Source organism: Mixophyes fleayi, chromosome 10 (assembly GCF_038048845.1).
Source record: "Mixophyes fleayi isolate aMixFle1 chromosome 10, aMixFle1.hap1, whole genome shotgun sequence".
NCBI lineage: Eukaryota > Metazoa > Chordata > Amphibia > Anura > Limnodynastidae > Mixophyes > Mixophyes fleayi.
This window is the reverse complement of record NC_134411.1, coordinates 104,667,053-104,685,343: the sequence shown is the minus strand read 5'-3', so window position 1 is coordinate 104,685,343 and position 18,291 is coordinate 104,667,053. Positions and strand designations below refer to the sequence as shown.

Sequence of the window (18,291 nt, the reverse complement as noted above, 5' to 3'; positions counted from 1 at the left end):
TGTCTGCCATGATCACCTTCCAGTACAAGGAAACAACTATCCCCCATCATCAACTGCTCCAGTACAAACCAATGTAAGAGAGCAAAATACGATTGATAAATAATAGTCACCACCCTAATCTAGTAGTGCGTTGGTGTGATGCACAATTGCATAGTCTGCCACACAGCAGCATTATAAGCAGGAAGGTCTCACAAACACCGCAACAATGGTGCTGGATTATTTCTTGATTTTATTTGGATCTTTTACACTGGTTTGTGATAGTGGTGTTTCTATAACATTAAAACACATGACAATACTCCCTCACTCACCTCAGCGACTCATTGTAGATCTCAGCCATGCTGACACTCAGTTGATGCTCCCAGCAGCTGGATCTCTCACTCACCTCAGACAGGAGGAGGCGTAAGGCCCTTTGGTTAATACCAGGATTAGAAGAGGTGCCCTGGAAAATCAAAATACAATATAATCAAACAATCCCACATGTATTGCCTGAAACACACACACTCTGCATGTGTCCCACTCACACTCTTGTGTGTCCAAGTCTACTCACACTCACTCGCTGGCACATGATCTGGCAGCACTCACCTCCATGCTGAATGTTTTACCAGAACCTGTCTGTCCATAGGCCAGAATACAGACACTGTAGCCATCGAGGCAGGAAGTGATGAGAGGAGAGACCTCCGTGAAAACCTAAAGAAAGACCAGAAGTAAAACTACTATCCAGCTGTACGTTGACCCTCAGATCTCCTCTTCTCTGCATCCTAATGCAAACTTCTACATGTCTGTGTCCTCCACCTCCCAACCCCCATTGTTCTGCTTTTCGTCCCCTCACCCTATGATGTATTAGGCACAAAGCAGCACCCAGTCCCTCTTCCCTAGTGTAACTTCATAGACTGTACCACTCCATATTCTCCTATGTCTCAGAACAGGTTCTTCCACATCTCACCTCTCCATTGTCACTATCCTTTTATTCTCAGCTCCAATATCTGTCCTCCCCTCCATCGCTCTCCTTCTGTTCCCAACAGCTGGCCTCTCCTCCATCGCTCTCATTCTCTTCCCAACATCTGCCCTGCCCTCTCCTCCATCGCGCTCCTTCTCCCAACATCTGCCCTGCCCGCTCCTTCTTCGCTCTCTCCTTCTCTTCCCAACATCTGCCCTGCCCGCTCCATCGCTTTTCTTCCCAACATCTGCCCTGCCCTTTCCATCGCTCTCTCCTTCTCTTCCCAACATCTGCCCTCTCATCCATCGCTCTCCTTCCCAACAGCTGCCCTTTCCTCCATCGCCTTTCCTCCATCGCTCTCCTTCCCAACATCTGCCCTGCCTGCTCCTCCATCGCTCTCCTTCTCTTTCCAACATCTGCCCTGCCTTTTCCTCCATCGCTCTCCTTCTCTTCCCAACATCTGCCCTGCCTTTTCCTCCATCGCTCTCCTTCTCTTCCCAACATCAACAGCTGCCCTCTCCTCCATCGCTCTCCTTCCCAACATCGGCCCTGCCTGCTCCTCCATCGCTCTCTGTTCCCAACAGCTGCCCTCTCCTCCATCGCTCTCCTTCTCTTTCCAACATCTGCCCTGCCTTTTCCTCCATCGCTCTCCTTCTCTTCCCAACATCTGCACTGCCTTTTCCTCCATCGCTCTCCTTCTCTTCCCAACATCAACAGCTGCCCACTCCTCCATTGCTCTCCTTCTCCCAACATCTGCCCTGCCCGCTCCATCGCTTTTCTTCCCAACATCTGCCCTGCCCTCTCCATTGCTCTCTCCTCTTCCTAACATCTGCCATCTCCTCCATCGCTCTCCTTCTCTTCCCAACATCTGCCATCTCATCCATTGCTCTCCTTCCCAACATCTGCCCTCTCATCCGTTGCTCTCCTTCCCAACAGCTGCCCTTTCCTCCATCTCTCTCCTTCTCTTCCCAACATCTGCCCTGCCCTCTCCTCCATCGCTCTCCTTCCCACCATCTGCCCTGCCTGCTCCTCCATCGCTCTCCTTCTCTTCCCAACATCAACAGCTGCTCTCCTCCATCGCTCTCCTTCCCAACATCGGCTGTGCCTGCTCCACCATCGCTCTCCTTCTCTTCCCAACATCTACAGCCGCCCTCTCCTCCATCGCTCTCCTTCCCAACATCTGCACCGCCTTTTCCTCCATCGCTCTCTCCTTCTCTTCCCAACATCTGCCCCCTCCTCCATCCCTCTCTTACCCAACATCTGCCCTGCCCTCTCTTCCATCGCTCTCCTTCTCCTCCCAACATCTGCCTTCTCCATCGCTCTCCTTCTCCTCCCAACAGCTGCCTTCTCCATCGCTCTCCTTCTCCTCCCAACAGCTGCCTTCTCCATAGCTCTCCTTCTCCTCCCAACATCTGCCCTGCCCGCTCCTTCTTCGCTGTCTCCTTCTCTTCCCAACATCTGCCCTGCCCGCTCCATCACTTTTCTTCCCAACATCTGCCCTGCCCTCTCCATCGCTCTCTCCTTCTCTTCCCAACATCTGCCCTCTCATCCATCGCTCTCCTTCCCAACAGCTGCTCTTTCCTCCATTGCACTCCTTCCCAACAGCTGCCTTCTCTATCGCTCTCCTTCTCTTCCCAACATCTTCCCTGCCCACTCCTCCATCGCTCTCCTTCTCTTCCCAACATCTGCCCTGCCCACTCCTCCATCGCTCTCCTTCTCTTCCAAACATCTGCCCTGTCCGCTCCTCCATTGCTCTCCATTTCCTCCCAACAGCTGCCCTCTGCTCCATCGCTCTCCTTCTCTTCCCAACATCTGCCCTGCCCTCTCCTCCATCGCTCTCCTCTTCCCAACTCCAACAGCTGCCCTGCCATCTTCTCCAAACATCTGCCCTGCCTTTTCCTCCATCGCTCTCCTCCCAACATCTGCCCTGCCCGCTCCTTCATCGCTCTTCCCAACATCTGCCCTGCCCGCTCCATCACTTTTCTTCCCAACATCTGCCCTGCCCTCTCCATCGCTCTCTCCTTCTCTTCCCAACATCTGCCCTCTCATCCATCGCTCTCCTTCCCAACAGCTGCTCTTTCCTCCATTGCGCTCCTTCCCAACAGCTGCCTTCTCTATCGCTCTCCTTCTCTTCCCAACATCTTCCCTGCCCACTCCTCCATCGCTCTCCTTCTCTTCCCAACATCTGCCCTGCCCACTCCTCCATCGCTCTCCTTCTCTTCCAAACATCTGCCCTGTCCGCTCCTCCATTGCTCTCCATTTCCTCCCAACAGCTGCCCTCTGCTCCATCGCTCTCCTTCTCTTCCCAACATCTGCCCTGCCCTCTCCTCCATCGCTCTCCTCTTCCCAACTCCAACAGCTGCCCTGCCATCTTCTCCAAACATCTGCCCTGCCTTTTCCTCCATCGCTCACCTCCCAACATCTGCCCTGCCCGCTCCTTCATCGCTCTTCCTAACATCTGCCTTGCCCGCTCCATCGCTTTTCTTCCCAACATCTGCCCTGCCCTCTCCATCGCTCTCCTCCTCCCAACAGCTGCCTTCTCCATCGCTCTCCTTCTCTTTCCAACATCTCCCCTGCCCGCTCCTCCATCGCGCTCCTTCCTTCCCAACATCTGCCCTGCCTTTTCCTCCATCGCTCTCCCCTTCTCTTCCCAACATCTGCCCTGTCCGCTCCATCGCTTTTCTTCCCAACATCTGCCCTCTCCTCCATCGCTCTCCTTCTCTTCCCAACATCTGCACTCTCATCCATCGCTCTCCTTCCCAACAGCTGCCCTTTCCTCCATCGCTCTCCTTCTCTTCCCAACATCTGCCCTGTCTGCTCCTCCATCGCTCTCCCTCTCTTCCCAACATTTGCCCTGTCTGCTCCTCCATCGCTCTCCTCTTCCCAACATCTGCCCTGCCTTTTCCTCCATCGCTCTTCTTCTCTTCCCAACATCTGCCCTGCCTTTTCCTCCATCGCTCTCCTTCTCTTCCCAACATCTGCACTGCCCTCTCCTCCATCGCTCTCCTTCCCAATATCGGCCCTGCCTGCTCCTCCATCACTCTCCTTCTCTGCCCTGCCCTCTCATCCATCGCTCTCCTTTCCAACATCTGCCCTCTCCTCCATCGCTCTTCTTCTCTTCCCAACATCTGCCCTGCCTTTTCCTCCATCGCTCTCCTTCTCTTCCCAACATCTGCACTGCCCTCTCCTCCATCGCTCTTCTTCTTTTCCCCAACATTTGCCCTCTCCTCCATCGCTCTTCTTCTTTTCCCAACATTTGCCCTCTCCTCCATCGCTCTTCTCTTCCCAACATCTGCCCTGCTTTTTCCTCCAACGCTCTCCTTCTCTTCCCAACATCAACAGCTGCCCTCTCCTCCATCGCTCTCCTTCTGTTCCCAACAGCTGGCCTCTCCATCGCTCTCATTTTCTTCCCAACATCTGCCCTGCCCTCTCCTCCATCGCGCTCCTTCTCCTCCCAACATCTGCCCTGCCCGCTCCTTCTTTGCTCTCTCCTTCTCTTCCCAACATATGCCCTGCCCGCTCCATCGCTTTTCTTCCCAACATATGCCCTGCCCTCTCCATCGCTCTCTCCTTCTCTTCCCAACATCTGCCCTCTCATCCATCGCTCTCCTACCCAACAGCTGCCCTCTCATCCATCGCTCTCCTTAACATCTGCCCTGCCTGCTCCTCTATCGCTCTCCTTCTCTTCCCAACATCTGCCCTGCCTTTTCCTCCATCGCTCTCCTTCTCTTCCCAACATCTGCCCTGCCTTTTCCTCCATCGCTCTCCTTCTCTTCCCAACATCAACAGCTGCCCTCTCCTCCATCGCTCTCCTTCCCAACATCGGCCCTGCCTGCTCCTCCATCGCTCTCCTTCTCTTCCCAACATCTGCGCTGCCCTTTTCATAGCTCTTCTCTTCCCAACATCTGCCCTGCGCCCTCCATCGCTCTTCTCTTCCCAACATCTGCCCTTCCCTCTCCTCCATCGCTCTCCTTCTCTTCCCAACATCTGCCCTGCCCTCTCCTTCATCGCTCTCCTTCTCTTACCAACATCTGCCCTGCCCTCTCCTCCATCGCTCTCCTTCTCCTCCCAACAGCTGCCTTCTCCATTGCTCCCCTTCTCTTCCCAACATCTGCTCTGCCCTTTCCTCCATCGCTCTCTGTTCCCAACAGCTGCCCTCTCCTCCATCGCTCTCCTTCTCTTCCCAACATCAACAGCTGCCCACTCCTCCATTGCTCTCCTTCTCCTGCCAACATATGCCCTGCCCTGCCCTCTCCATTGCTCTCTCCTTCTCTTCCTAACATCTGCCATCTCCTCCATCGCTCTCCTTCTCTTCCCAACATCTGCCCTGCCCTCTCCTCCATCGCTCTCCTTCCCAACAGCTACCCTTTCCTCCATCTCTCTCCTTCTCTTCCCAACATCTGCCCTGCCCTCTCCTCCATCGCTCTCCTTTTCAACATCTGCCCTGCCTGCTCCTCCATCGCTCTCCTTCTCTTCCCAACATCAACAGCCGCCCTCTCCTCCATCGCTCTCCTTCCCAACATCTGCACCGCCTTTTCCTCCATCGCTCTCTCCTTCTCTTCCCAACATCTGCCCCCTCCTCCATCCCTCTTACCCAACATCTGCCCTGCCCTCTCTTCCATCGCTCTCCTTCTCATCCCAACATCTGCCTTCTTCCATCGCTCTCCTTCTCATCCCAACATCTGCCTTCTCCATCGCTCTCCTTCTCCTCCCAACATCTGCCCTGCCCGCTCCTTCTTCGCTCTCTCCTTCTCTTCCCAACATCTGCCCTGCCCCGCTCCATCGCTCTCTACTTCTCTTCCCAACATCTGCCCTCTCATCCATCGCTCTCCTTCCCAACAGCTGCTCTTTCCTCCATCGCTCTCCTTCCCAACAGCTGCTCTTTCCTCCATTGCTCTCCTTCCCAACAGCTGCCCTTTCCTCCATTGCTCTCCTTCCCAACAGCTGCCTTCTCTATCGCTCTCCTTCTCTTCCCAACATCTTCCCTGCCCACTCCTCCATCGCTCTCCTTCTCTTCCCAACATCTGCCCTGCCCACTCCTCCATCGCTCTCCTTCTCTTCCCAACATCTGCCCTGCCTTTTCCTCCATCACTCTCCTTCTCTTCCCAACATCAACAGCTGCCCTCTCCTCTATCGCTCTCCTTCCCAACATCGGCCCTGCCTGCTCCTCCATCGCTCTCCTTCTCTTCCCAACATCTGCCCTGCCCTCTCCATCGCTCTCTCCTTCTCTTCCTAACATCTGCCATCTCCTCCATCGCTCTCCTTCCCAACATCTGCCCTCTCATCCATCGCTCTCCTTCCCAACAGCTGCCCTTTCCTCCATTGCTCTCCTTCCCAACAGCTGCCCTTTTCTCCATCGCTCTCCTTCCCAACATCGGCCCTGCCTGCTCCTCCATCGCTCTCCTCTTCCCAACATCAACAGCTGCCCTCTCCTCCATCGCTCTCCTCTTCCCAACATCAACATCTGCCCTCTCCTCCATCCCTCTCCTACCCAACATCTGCCCTGCCCTCTTTTCCATCGCTCTCCTTCTCCTCCCAACAGCTGCCTTCTCCATCGCTCTCCTTCTCTTCCCAACATCTGCCCTGCCCACTCCTCCATCGCTCTCCTTCTCTTCCCAACATCTGCCCTGCCCACTCCTCCATCGCTTTCCTTCTCTTCCCAACATCTGCCCTGCCCACTCCTCCATCGCCCTCCTTCTCTTCCCAACATCTGCACGCTCCTCCATCGCTCTCCTTCTCTTCCCAACAGCTGCCCTCTCCTCCATCGCTCTCCTTCTCTTCCCAAAATCTGCTCTGCCCTTTCCTCCATCGCTCTCCTCTTCCCAACATCTGCCCTCTCCTCCATCGCTTTGCTTCTCTTCCCAACAGCTGCCTTCTCTATCGCTCTCCTTCTCTTACCAACATCTTTCCTGCCCACTCCTCCATCGCTCTCCTTCTCTTCCCAACATCTGCCCTGCCCACTCCTCCATCGCTCTCCTTCTCTTCCAAACATCTGCCCTGTCCGCTCCTCCATTGCTCTCCATTTCCTCCCAACATCTGCCCTCTCCTCCATCGCTTTGCTTCTCTTCCCAACAGCTGCCCTCTCCTCCATCGCTCTCCTTCTCTTCCCAAAATCTGCTCTGCCCTTTCCTCCATCGCTCTCCTTCTCTTCCCAACATCTGCCCTCTCCTCCATCGCTTTGCTTCTCTTCCCAACAGCTGCCTTCTCTATCGCTCTCCTTCTCTTCCCAACATCTTCCCTGCCCACTCCTCCATCGCTCTCCTTCTCTTCCCAACTCCAACAGCTGCCCTGCCATCTCCTCCAAACATCTGCCCTGCCCTCTCCTCCATCGCTCTCCTTCTCTTCCCAACTCCAACAGCTGCCCTCTCCTCCACTGCTCTTCTTCTCTTCCCAACATCTCCCCTGCCCGCTCCTCCATCGCGCTCCTTCTCTTCCCAACATCTGCCCTGCCTTTTCCTCCATCGCTCTCCTTCTCCCAACATCTGCCCTGCCCGCTTCTTCATCGCTCTTCCCTTCTCTTCCCAACATCTGCCCTGCCCTCTCCATCGCTCTTTCTCTTCCCAACATCTGCCATCTCCTCCATCGCTCTCCTTCTCTTCCCAACATCTGCCCTCTCCTCCATCGTTCTCCTTCTCCTCCCAACAGCTGCCTTCTCCTCCATCGCTCCCCTTCTCTTCCCAACATCTGCTCTTTCCTCCATCGCTCTCTGTTCCCAACAGCTGCCCTCTCCTCCATTGCTTTGCTTCTATTCCCAACAGCTGCCTTCTCTATCGCTCTCCTTCTCTTCCCAACATCTGCCCTGTCCGCTCCTCCATTTCCTCCCAACAGCTGCCCACTGCTCCATCGCTCCCCTTCTCTTCCCAACATCTGCCCACTGCTCCATCGCTCCCCTTCTCTTCCCAACATCTGCCCTGCCCTCTCCTCCATCACTCTCCTTCTCTTCCCAACTCCAACAGCTGCCCTGCCATCTCCTCCAAACATCTGCCCTGCCCTCTCCTCCATCGCTCTCCTTCTCTTCCCAACATCTCCCCTGCCCGCTCCTCCATCGCGCTCCTTCCTTCCCAACATCTGCCCTGTCCGCTCCATCGCTTTTCTTCCCAACATCTGCCCTGCCCTCTTCATCGCTCTCTCCTTCTCTTCCCAACATCTGCCATCTCCTCCATCGCTCTCCTTCTCTTCCCAACATCTGCCCTGTCTGCTCCTCCATCGCTCTCCTTCTCTTCCCAACATCAACAGCTGCCCTTTCCTCCATCGCTCTCCTTCTCTTCCCAACATTTGCCCTGTCTGCTCCTCCATCGCTCTCCTCTTCCCAACATCTGCCCTGCCTTTTCCTCCATTGCTCTCCTTCTCTTCCCAACATCAACAGCTGCCCTCTCCTCCATCGCTCTCCTTCCCAACATCTGCCCTGCCCTCTCCTCCATCGCTCTTCTTCTCTTCCCAACATCTGCACTGCCCTCTCCTCCATCGCTCTTCTCTTCCCAACATCTGCCCTGCTTTTTCCTCCAACGCTCTCCTTCTCTTCCCAACATCTGCCCTGCCCGCTCCTCCATCGTTCTCCTTCTCTTCCCAACATCTGCCCGCTCCTCCATCGCTCTCCTTCTCTGCCCAAAAGCTGCCCTCTCCTCCATCGCTCTTCTCCTCCTCCCAACATGTGCCCTGGCCTCTCTTCCCAACAGCTGCCCTGCCCTCACCTCCATCGCGCTCCTTCTCTTCCCAACATCTGCCCGTTCCTCCATCGCTCTCCTTCTCCTCCCAATAGCTGTCCTCTCCTCTATCGCTCTCGTTCTCTTCACAACATCTGCCCTCTGCTCCATCGCTTTCCTTCCCAACATCTGCCCTGCCTTCTCCTCCATCGCTCTCCTTCTCTTCCCAACATCTGCCCTGCCATCTCCTCCATCGCTCTCCTTCTCTTCCCAACATCTGCCCGCTCCTCCATCACTCTTCTTCCCAACATCTGCCCTGCCATCTCCTCCATCGCTCTCCTTCTCCTCCCAACATCTGCCCGCTCCTCCATCACTCTTCTTCCCAACATCTGCCCTGCCATCTCCTCCTTCTCCTCCCAACATCTGCCCGCTCCTCCATCACTCTTCTTCCCAACATCTGCCCTGCCCTCTCCTCCATCGCTCTCCTCCTTCCAAGATCAACAGCTGCCCTGCCCTCCATCACTCTTCTTCCCAACATCTGCCCTGCCCTCACCTCCATCTCTTCCCAACATCTGCCCGTTCCTCCATCGCTCTCCTTCTCCTCCCAATAGCTGCCCTGCCTTCTCCTCCATCGCTCTCCTTCTCTTCCCAACATCTGCCCTCCCCTCTATCGCGCTCCTTCTCTTCCCAACATCTGCCCTCCCCTCCATCGCTCTCCTTCTCCTCCCGACAGCTGCCCTTTCCTCCATCGCTCTCCTTCTCTTTCCAACATTTGCCCTGTCTGCTCCTCCATCACTCTCCTTCCCAACATCTGCCCTGCCCTCTCCTCCATCGCTCTTCTTCTGTTCCCAACATCTGCCCTGCCTTTTCCTCCATCGCTCTCCTTCTCTTCCCAACATCTGCCCGCTCCTCCATCGCTCTCCTTCTCTTCCCAACAGCTGCCCTCTCCTCCATCGCTCTCCTCCTTCCAAGATCAACAGCTGCCCTGCCCTCCATCACTCTTCTTCCCAACATCTGCCCTGCCCTCACCTCCATCTCTTCCCAACATCTGCCCGTTCCTCCATCGCTCTCCTTCTCCTCCCAATAGCTGCCCTCTCCTCCATCGCGCTCCTTCTCTTCCCAACATCTGCCCTCCCCTCCATCGCTCTCCTTCTCCTCCCGACAGCTGCCTTCTCCTTCATTGCTCTCCTTCTCTTACTTCCTACAGCACCCCTATCCGATATGTCTCCCTCTCTATTAACTTTAAGTAGAGTTAAACTATATTCTCCTCTCTTCACCCTCCATCTCTTCTCACCTCCTCTTGTGTTGCGCTGGGTATAAAAACTTTGTCAAATTCAAAACTCAGATTCTTTCCTTTCTGGGCAACATGTAGTATCCCATCATCATCTTGGTCAAAGCTGACGACGTTCTGCACCCCTGCGCCTGCTCCGTCCCCAGCTGTTATTGGCCGAACACGAGCAAGAACACGAATATTCCCTTTGAAGACAACATCATTTGTAAATTCCTGGAAAATACATCTTTTTGCCCTTCTTTGTAAAGTAATAAGAACATACCTCCTTTTTATTACGTTATTCATTTATTACAGTCTCTATCAAATTCAGTTTATTCTACTAAAACATAACTTTGGCAATTAGGGGACGGCACAAAATATTCTTAAAATATACTAATAGTCTATGAAATTGTAGTACACAGTAATTTGTACATGAAGAATTTGGGATCTACCATCACTTGTGTGATGAACTGTTCAGCAAGAAAACACTTGAAGATTAATCTTCATATTGAACAAATAAAGAAAACATTGAAGACCCTGGAGGATTCCCAGCATAACAAATGCAATAATATATAAAATGTAAGCTCTAGTAATGTAAAAATGCCAAGAAAGAATGCAGATAAACTAGCTTCTAGTCAGGGGGAAAACTCCTATAAATCCGTCATTATGAAGTATGTGTAGTACATACACCTCACTATGCATTGTGTAATACTCACCTCCCAGACCTGTCCCTATGAAATATGTGCCTCTGGCACTATGCATTGTGTAATACACACATGTTGCAGCTCTGTCACTGGAATACTTCAATTGCACACCCACCTCAACCTGCAGACCTACCACAATACACTGTATATAACACACATCTCGCAGAAGTGTCACTATGAAATATGTGCATTACACACTCACCTCGCAGGCGCATCAGCTGGTTGTGACACTCTTTCCGCAGGTGAAGTTCTCGCCTGTATTTGGAGAGAAGGTCACAATTTGCATCTTGAACGCTTTTCACAGCCTGTGAGAACTGTTAACAATAAAGGCAAAAAAAACATCAACTTTCCAGAGAAAAATCTTCTCAATACCAAGATTGTATATATCAATAATTACTATAACAATACTAAAATACTATCATAACAATATTATAACAATACTTGTCAGCTATCCTATCCCCAAATCCCTAAACCACACACCTCATCCCGTGCCTCGCGCATGGCGTCACACAGCAGCCGGGGGTAGTCTCGCACCTGTCTCTTCAGAGTGTTATAGTCATGGGTCAGAGTGCGAAGAGCCGGCTGTAACATCAGGAGATTCCTGCGCACACCTGAAAGAAGTGTTACAGATGGAAGTAACAGGGTCATCATACACCACAGGGCACAGGTGCAAAGCGGCAGTGGCTTCATGAGCAGATGGAAGAAAGGAAAGGAGGGGGCAGTAGATGATGGGCAGGAGCCATTGCTGATCCTGGGGAGCACTGTACTCACCATCCAGGCTCTCATGCACCGCTCTCATCTCGTCCTGGGCTCGCTCAAAGGCCTCAGACACCGCAAGCTCCTTTTGCTCCTGTAAAGTCTGGAACTCCTCCACCATCTGTGCTTGAGAACGATCCAGCTCTACAACATACAGCTCTACCTACAGGACAGTGTCTATCAGTGGATGGTATATCTGTAAGGCCATTTAGACCGTACGTGGACACTGTTCTCTGAGGGACTGGGATGGTTTAGGTCCTGACCTGAGCTTGGAGCTTCGCCACTTCTTCTTGTTTCTGCTGAAGTCGTCTGTTCCGGTCTTGTAACTCCCGGTTCTGTCTGTCCAGCTGCTCTTGGAGATACACATTACGGTTCTCTGCCTGGCCCAGGGCCTCTTTCATCTTGCCAGATTCCACCTGTACGGTCTGCACCACGTACTGCAGCGAGAGAGCAGTGACCTCATCACTTCATTCATTATATCAGAACATCTCAAGTCTGACCCACTTGTCACATCCCTAACAGAGAGCAGCTGGCGGCACCAGCAGGTAAAACCACATTTTATTTAGCTGTACTTTAGACTGTCAGCTCCTAAGGCTAGAGAAGAGGACAAAACAAGAAGGCAACGTGTACGTTATGATAGATATCTAACACTTTCATATATTCTATATTCGGTACAGTAAATAAAACTAATAGGAAAAACTATTTCAGGGTTTTTTTTATATTACTATTCATACTAGATAAAGAATAAATATGAAGTCTGAATTATTTATGTTGTTTTTTTTATTGCAGATTACGGTCTTGATGGGTGATGTCACATTTAGTTGTTATGTTTACGCCCCGCGATCTATGCTGTAATAATGGATTATTATTGGTTTATTATTTCCTTTTCCATAACTCACAAATGTAAGAAATATCACATTGAGCATTAATCTAATTAATGTATTTTATATACTGACCAGTATATGTCACATACAAAACACACATAATACATCATCCATATCTTGTGGGTCAGACAGCAATGTATGAGGTGACTGACGTAGATCTGGTATTAGTCACTGCCGCCAATGACGCAATATTTGGATGTGTCTCCATTACAATAGAGAAGCTTTGCTCTGATTGGTTCCTCACAGTTTAACAGTTTTGGAGGGGGGCTGACAGCAGGAACAGGGACAGACCTTTATCTGAGGCTCCTGGCACAGCTCATACTCCCGCAATCTGCGATTCAGCCTCTCCTCTTCCTCCACTCTCTCACATACAGAGTCCCTCACTTTGAGCTCTGCCTCCGCCAGCCGCTCCGCCTTCTGCTGCACCTCCCTTTGTAGCGTACAAATCAGCATCTTCCTCTCGCTCTCGTCCTCTTCCATGCGCTGCAGATGTTCCTTCAGAGATACAAGCTCCTGAAACACAATGTATATCATCAGCTAAGGCAGCATGGGTGACGTTACCTCCGTCTCCCTGATATAAACCCAACACATTGAGCCCATCAGTCAGTACACAATGTGGTTGTCCACTTTGGGGCCAGTCACTCTCTTCAGTAAAATATCTTCTCCCCACCATCACCTAATAACCCGCCAGGAGCCTCCGACTGCCATCGTAGGGAGCTCAGAGGTTCCAGGCTGGAGGATTGTTCTGGACAGTTATCAAGACTATCCACCCATGTGCGGCATTCATCCCACACCTCCAGTCCACGGTCACCTCCAGTCCACGGTCACCTCCAGCACCACAACAGCTGACTGGAGGTGACCGTGGACTGGAGGTGACCCGACCATCTGGCGGGGGCAGGGAATTAGACAGCTTAATGCTGTTATTTCGCACCGTTACCTGATGGTCAGCTGTCTAATTACCTGCCCCCGCCAGATGTCTATGCATACAGTTATCAGTCAATGGACCCAACGGAAGCCGACCATTGGACCTTACCAAGGAATGTCTGAGAATGTGGCTTTACAGGGAGGGATCTGGTGTAGATCCTATGAAGGTTTGAGAAGGGAAGTTTCTAGAGAGGGATCTGGTGCAGATATAATGAAGGTTACAAAAGGATAAGTTTCCTATGAAGGATCTGGTGAGGAACTAGTCAGTGTCCGTCAGAATCTGAGTATCTTTATGCTGTATTACCTGGTTATTTTCACAGTCCAAGCGGCTCCTCAATATCTGCAGTTCATGTCTCAGACGTTCATTCTCGGACACCAGCAGGTCTCTGTGCTTCTCCAAATCAGTCCCTCCCTGAGGAACACAAAACATATTATTTCTTGGTAGCAGCTCCATGAAGTCATGTAAAATAGCCAGTAAATTAAAGTATATCATGATACCCTGCTTTGTCATATGCCAGGATATCGGGGTAATAACATTACATTACCATGCAGCCTGACACTGGAATAATACATGTTCTTCTGTACCAGTTTATCATAACCACCCAAATGATTCTCTGGGCAGAACAGATTTAATAAAATATTTAACTTTAAAGACATCAAGAATCATTTGTGATAAGGAAAACGACAGGGAAAGGGCATCTTGTGATGCCATGGGTGTATATTTCTGTAAATGTGCCCGTTGTGCACAGGAAACCACATAGGTTGTGGGGTAATTAGCGTGCTCTGATGGGAGGAGCTGTCTGGAGCAGGGTCGTTACTAAATGCAGGATAGGTGCACTTACGTGTGTCATCTTAAGGCCCATAAAACAAGATTCATTCTGTGGTATAAAACATAGAACAGATTCAGGGGGATGAGAGGTCGCATTTTGGGGAATATTCCCTGATCTGCAGCTTTTTTTCCTCCCCATCCGCGAACGTGGTGGAAATTGGATTTTTATTGGGATGTCTCGTCCACCTTCCAGATATGATCCACAATCCAGTGGGTCACTATTAGGGTACTCCACAGTGACCCCCCCCCCCCATCCCTACATGTAATACAAACAGTCCTGATGGCCCCCGAGTCTCACGATCCATCTGAGCTATGAATGAGGACAGAGCAGGATATTAGGTGTGAAGCTGAAGCAATCACACTCTACTCACCCTCCAGATCTTCTATCTACAATCCTACAACATGAGGCTCAGAACCATTTACAGTTCTACAATGTGAGAAGTGATCACTGTATGGGCCAATCTGAAGCGGCTCGGTGCCCACACAGCTCTGTAAGTGGCCTATAATGACAACGATGACTTGTTCTTCAGATCAAAGTGTATTAATGGCCCTTTGGCGTTTATGAGGATAAAAGATTGGAGCCTCTCACTTTACGACTGTAGTAAACGCCGGTGATGAAAGGTCTATATAACATAGAGTTCCCTGGGGTGTACAAGGAGGAGGGGGGGCTGTCAAGTGATCGCCAGTACCGCAATACTCCCATAATGAGCTCATAGCAGCAGTAACAAGAGGGTGAATAATGCAATTACTGAATATTTGTAACCACAATGGGCCTGAGTCATTAAGGAAAGTAAGGCAAAAAACTGAGTAAATGGTCCTCCGGGACAAACCATGTTACAATGCAAGGGGTGCAAATTAGTTTATTATTTTGCACATAAGTTAAATACTAACTGTTTTTACATCGAACAGACAAATACTTGATAGCTTTATTTTTACACTGAAATGTAAAGTTGATCTAGAACATGCCCTACCCCAACTATAACTCTGTCCACACATTTTACATTTACCTCCCCCTCCAATGCAACATGGTTTTGCCCAAAGTTACTCTTTTTTATGCTTTGGGCCTGAATCATTAAGGAGAGCAATGAGTCCATATAAAGAGTTTTACCGAGTCCCTCCTTGTTTATAGCAGGCGTGGAGATGATGGGAATCATGATTATGAGAATGAAGAGACAACGCATTGGGTACATTCAGGGAATTTACACAACACGACTCAATCACTAACATCACATTTAGCTGCAATATTTACAATGAACCACAGAACCAATCAACAATGAGCTTTTATCAGCCGAGTTACAAGTTCAACAACGAAGGGGACAGTCTGATTGGTTGCTGCAGATTTGCACCTAGATGCAATGTTAGGAAGTTAGCTCTTGTGTGTCAGTCACCTAATGTCACATCTCACTGGGTATCCAGAAACAATAGTTTGTGCTGAGATTAATTATTATAATGTGTATGATTATATTAAATAAAGTTATGTGAATTATGACGTTACAGTTGTATAATATGTGTTATTTTATACACGTATTACATAGTTGCGTACTCTCCCGGAATATGCAGGAGACTCCCGAATTTTTGGGAACGCTCCCGGACTCCTGGAAAGACAGGGCAACCTCCCGAATCCAGCCCGCTTCGTTGATGAAGTTGGTGTGGCAAGAATAATCTCGTAATCAGGGCCCCACCCCTTGCTATAATAGGCCGACATTGGTATTGTATAGCAGGGGGCGGGGCCACGCCCCCAAAACAGACAACTTTGGAGATCTTCCAGAGGGGTGATCTCCAAAGTTAGCAAGTATGACGTGTTATTACATTTTATATGTATTATGGTGTACAAGTATTTTGTTATATGCATATCCTTTCACTTTAACCTGGATACAGGTAACGGCTCCCTGCCGGGCCTTCAGCCCAGAGCAGGCATTTGACACTTCACATCAAAAGACTTAGTTAGCATTTCCTGCTATCAGCAGGACAGACTCCCTCCCCACATATGTCTAATTGGAGATTTCCTCTAGCAAAGTTACAAAACACAAATGAATCTCTTCCCTGGCTCTGTCTCAGCCATAAATACATTTCCTATAACAAAAAGTGCACACGATATAATAAAATAAGTACATTTCCAATACACAGTATCAACAATCAGTACATTTACAACAATATATATTGCCACACTGTGCTAATAATTTAAATATATTATTACAATAAGTTATTTATAAGTGATCCAACCATATAGGTGTATTACGTTTTATATGTATTATATCATACATGTATCCCCCTCTCCATTTGCCTCATAATCAGATTAGTGTCTTTTGGCTGAGATTAGGGCAATCAGTAGGTACATATGTACTGTACTCACCAGCTGTGTATGAAGACTGGACATCTCCTCCGCTTCTCGCTGCATCTGTAAAACACCAGAAGGGGGTGAGCCCAGCTCAACTCTAAATCACAGTATAAAGCTGTGCGGTATTTATGGGCTACAGGCGGCTGCGGGTCGTATTATCCAGCAGGGGAAAAAAGCAAAAAATTACATCACAAAATGTTTTGCTCCTTTTGATGGACTTGGTCCCACCTCTAAATGAAGCAAATGTGCCCAGGAGGGGTGTTATACAATACACTCAGTGGGAGAGAGGGGGATGGTACAGCGCACCTCAGGGGTGGAGCGGTACAGCGAGCCTCAGGGGTGGGAGTTCAGTGCGCCTCCGAGGGGGGGGGGGGTACAGGGCACCTCAGGGGGGGCACAATACGGCTTGGACGGGGACATTGTAAGTCCCACGGCCCAGTTCTTACCTCCTGGAGCTTCCTACACATCTCCGCATGTTCCTTCTGCTTCTCAGCCAGCTTCTCCTGTATTTGCCGCAGCTTGACGTGTAACCCGCTATCCTGCTCTAGGTGTTCTCTGTACTGTTCTCCTGGTGAGTACTCCGTCTGCCTCCTCTCCCCTCTGTCTGGCAGTTGTCTGTTGTCCTTTGAAGGTCTCAGTAGCTGCAGATGTACTTGTAGCTGTCTCGTCTTCTGCTCTTCAATATGGACCTCAGGCTGTCTCTTTACTTTTAGTGTTTTAACCTCCTTTAGTGGTCTCATCAGCGGTCTCTGCATCTCTCTCATTTCCTCTATCACAGGCTTCTCCTGAGGTCTCTGCTCGGACTCTGCTCTGTTTGTGGAGTCCTGGACATCTTTCTTCAGAGACCCCACCATTGTCAGCGGGATGGAGGGTCTACAGGACTTCTCTACCACGCACCACCAACAGCCTGAGGGGGCAGAATAGCAGAAGGTTAAACAGACCTACAAGAGTATATTTATAGAACTCATGGGTAAATGTGACCAGACCCTCCTGTAAGAGGAATTTGGCCTTTGTACATAAGGCAACAATTAGTAAACATTGTGGGAATCTGAGCATTGTTTACTGACGGGTGGACAACCCTAAAAATACCACAAGTTAACCCATTCAGAGCCAGCTGTATCCCAACCAGAAGGAAATTCAGGAATGTTTAGGGGGGTTTACAGATGTTGAGGGTCTCAGACTATAGATGAGATCAGTACCCCCCCCCCCCCCCCCTCTACATGATAATTGCAGGTCAGACAGAAGAGAGGGACGTATTAGCAGCACAGGATAAATGAAAGGCGCGTAGGAGAAACTTCATGATCAACTTTGGTAAAATATCAAAAACTCCACAAGGAATCTGAGTCAATTAATGTGACTACAGCCTGGAAGAGATTATTACCTCTCCTGATAACCATTAGAGTGCCGGAGTACTGATCACCAGTACCCAGGAACCTAGCAATGGCCTAAAATTCTGTGCCGATAACCAACACAGAGCGCTAGTAGAGTGCCGGAGCAGAGGACTAGCAGAGTGCCGGAGCAGAGGACTAGCAGAGTGCCGGAGCAGAGGACTAGCAGAGTGCCGGAGCAGAGGACTAGCAGAGTGTCAGAGCGCAGAGGACTAGCAGAGTGCCAGAGCGCAGAGGACTAGTAGAGTGCCAGAGCGCAGAGGACTAGCAGAGTGTCGGAGCGCAGAGGACTAGCAGAGTGTCGGAGCGCAGAGGACTAGCAGAGTGTCGGAGCGCAGAGGACTAGCAGAGTGTCGGAGCGCAGAGGACTAGCAGAGTGTCGGAGGGCAGAGGACTAGCAGAGTGTCGGAGGGCAGAGGACTAGCAGAGTGTCGGAGGGCAGAGGACTAGCAGAGTGTCGGAGAGCAGAGGACTAGCAGAGTGTCGGAGCGCAGAGGACTAGCAGAGTGTCGGAGCGCAGAGGACTAGCAGAGTGTCGGAGCGCAGAGGACTAGCAGAGTGTCGGAGCGCAGAGGACTAGCAGAGTGTCGGAGCGCAGAGGACTAGCAGAGTGTCGGA

At 50.7% G+C, this 18,291-nt stretch overlaps 1 protein-coding gene across 1 annotated transcript in view; it reads right to left on the bottom strand.

Moving 5' to 3' along the window:
- The window catches only part of KIFC3 (kinesin family member C3), a 38,442-nt gene that overhangs the window by 9,435 nt on the left and 10,716 nt on the right, over nucleotides 1–18,291 (bottom strand). Inside the window, 11 exon segments of the mRNA XM_075189439.1 lie at nucleotides 309–439; nucleotides 583–687; nucleotides 9,875–10,056; nucleotides 10,757–10,868; nucleotides 11,035–11,165; nucleotides 11,326–11,473; nucleotides 11,574–11,747; nucleotides 12,486–12,707; nucleotides 13,423–13,530; nucleotides 16,301–16,345; nucleotides 16,732–17,192. Of these exon segments, the coding sequence (XP_075045540.1) occupies nucleotides 309–439; nucleotides 583–687; nucleotides 9,875–10,056; nucleotides 10,757–10,868; nucleotides 11,035–11,165; nucleotides 11,326–11,473; nucleotides 11,574–11,747; nucleotides 12,486–12,707; nucleotides 13,423–13,530; nucleotides 16,301–16,345; nucleotides 16,732–17,192 (1,819 nt within the window).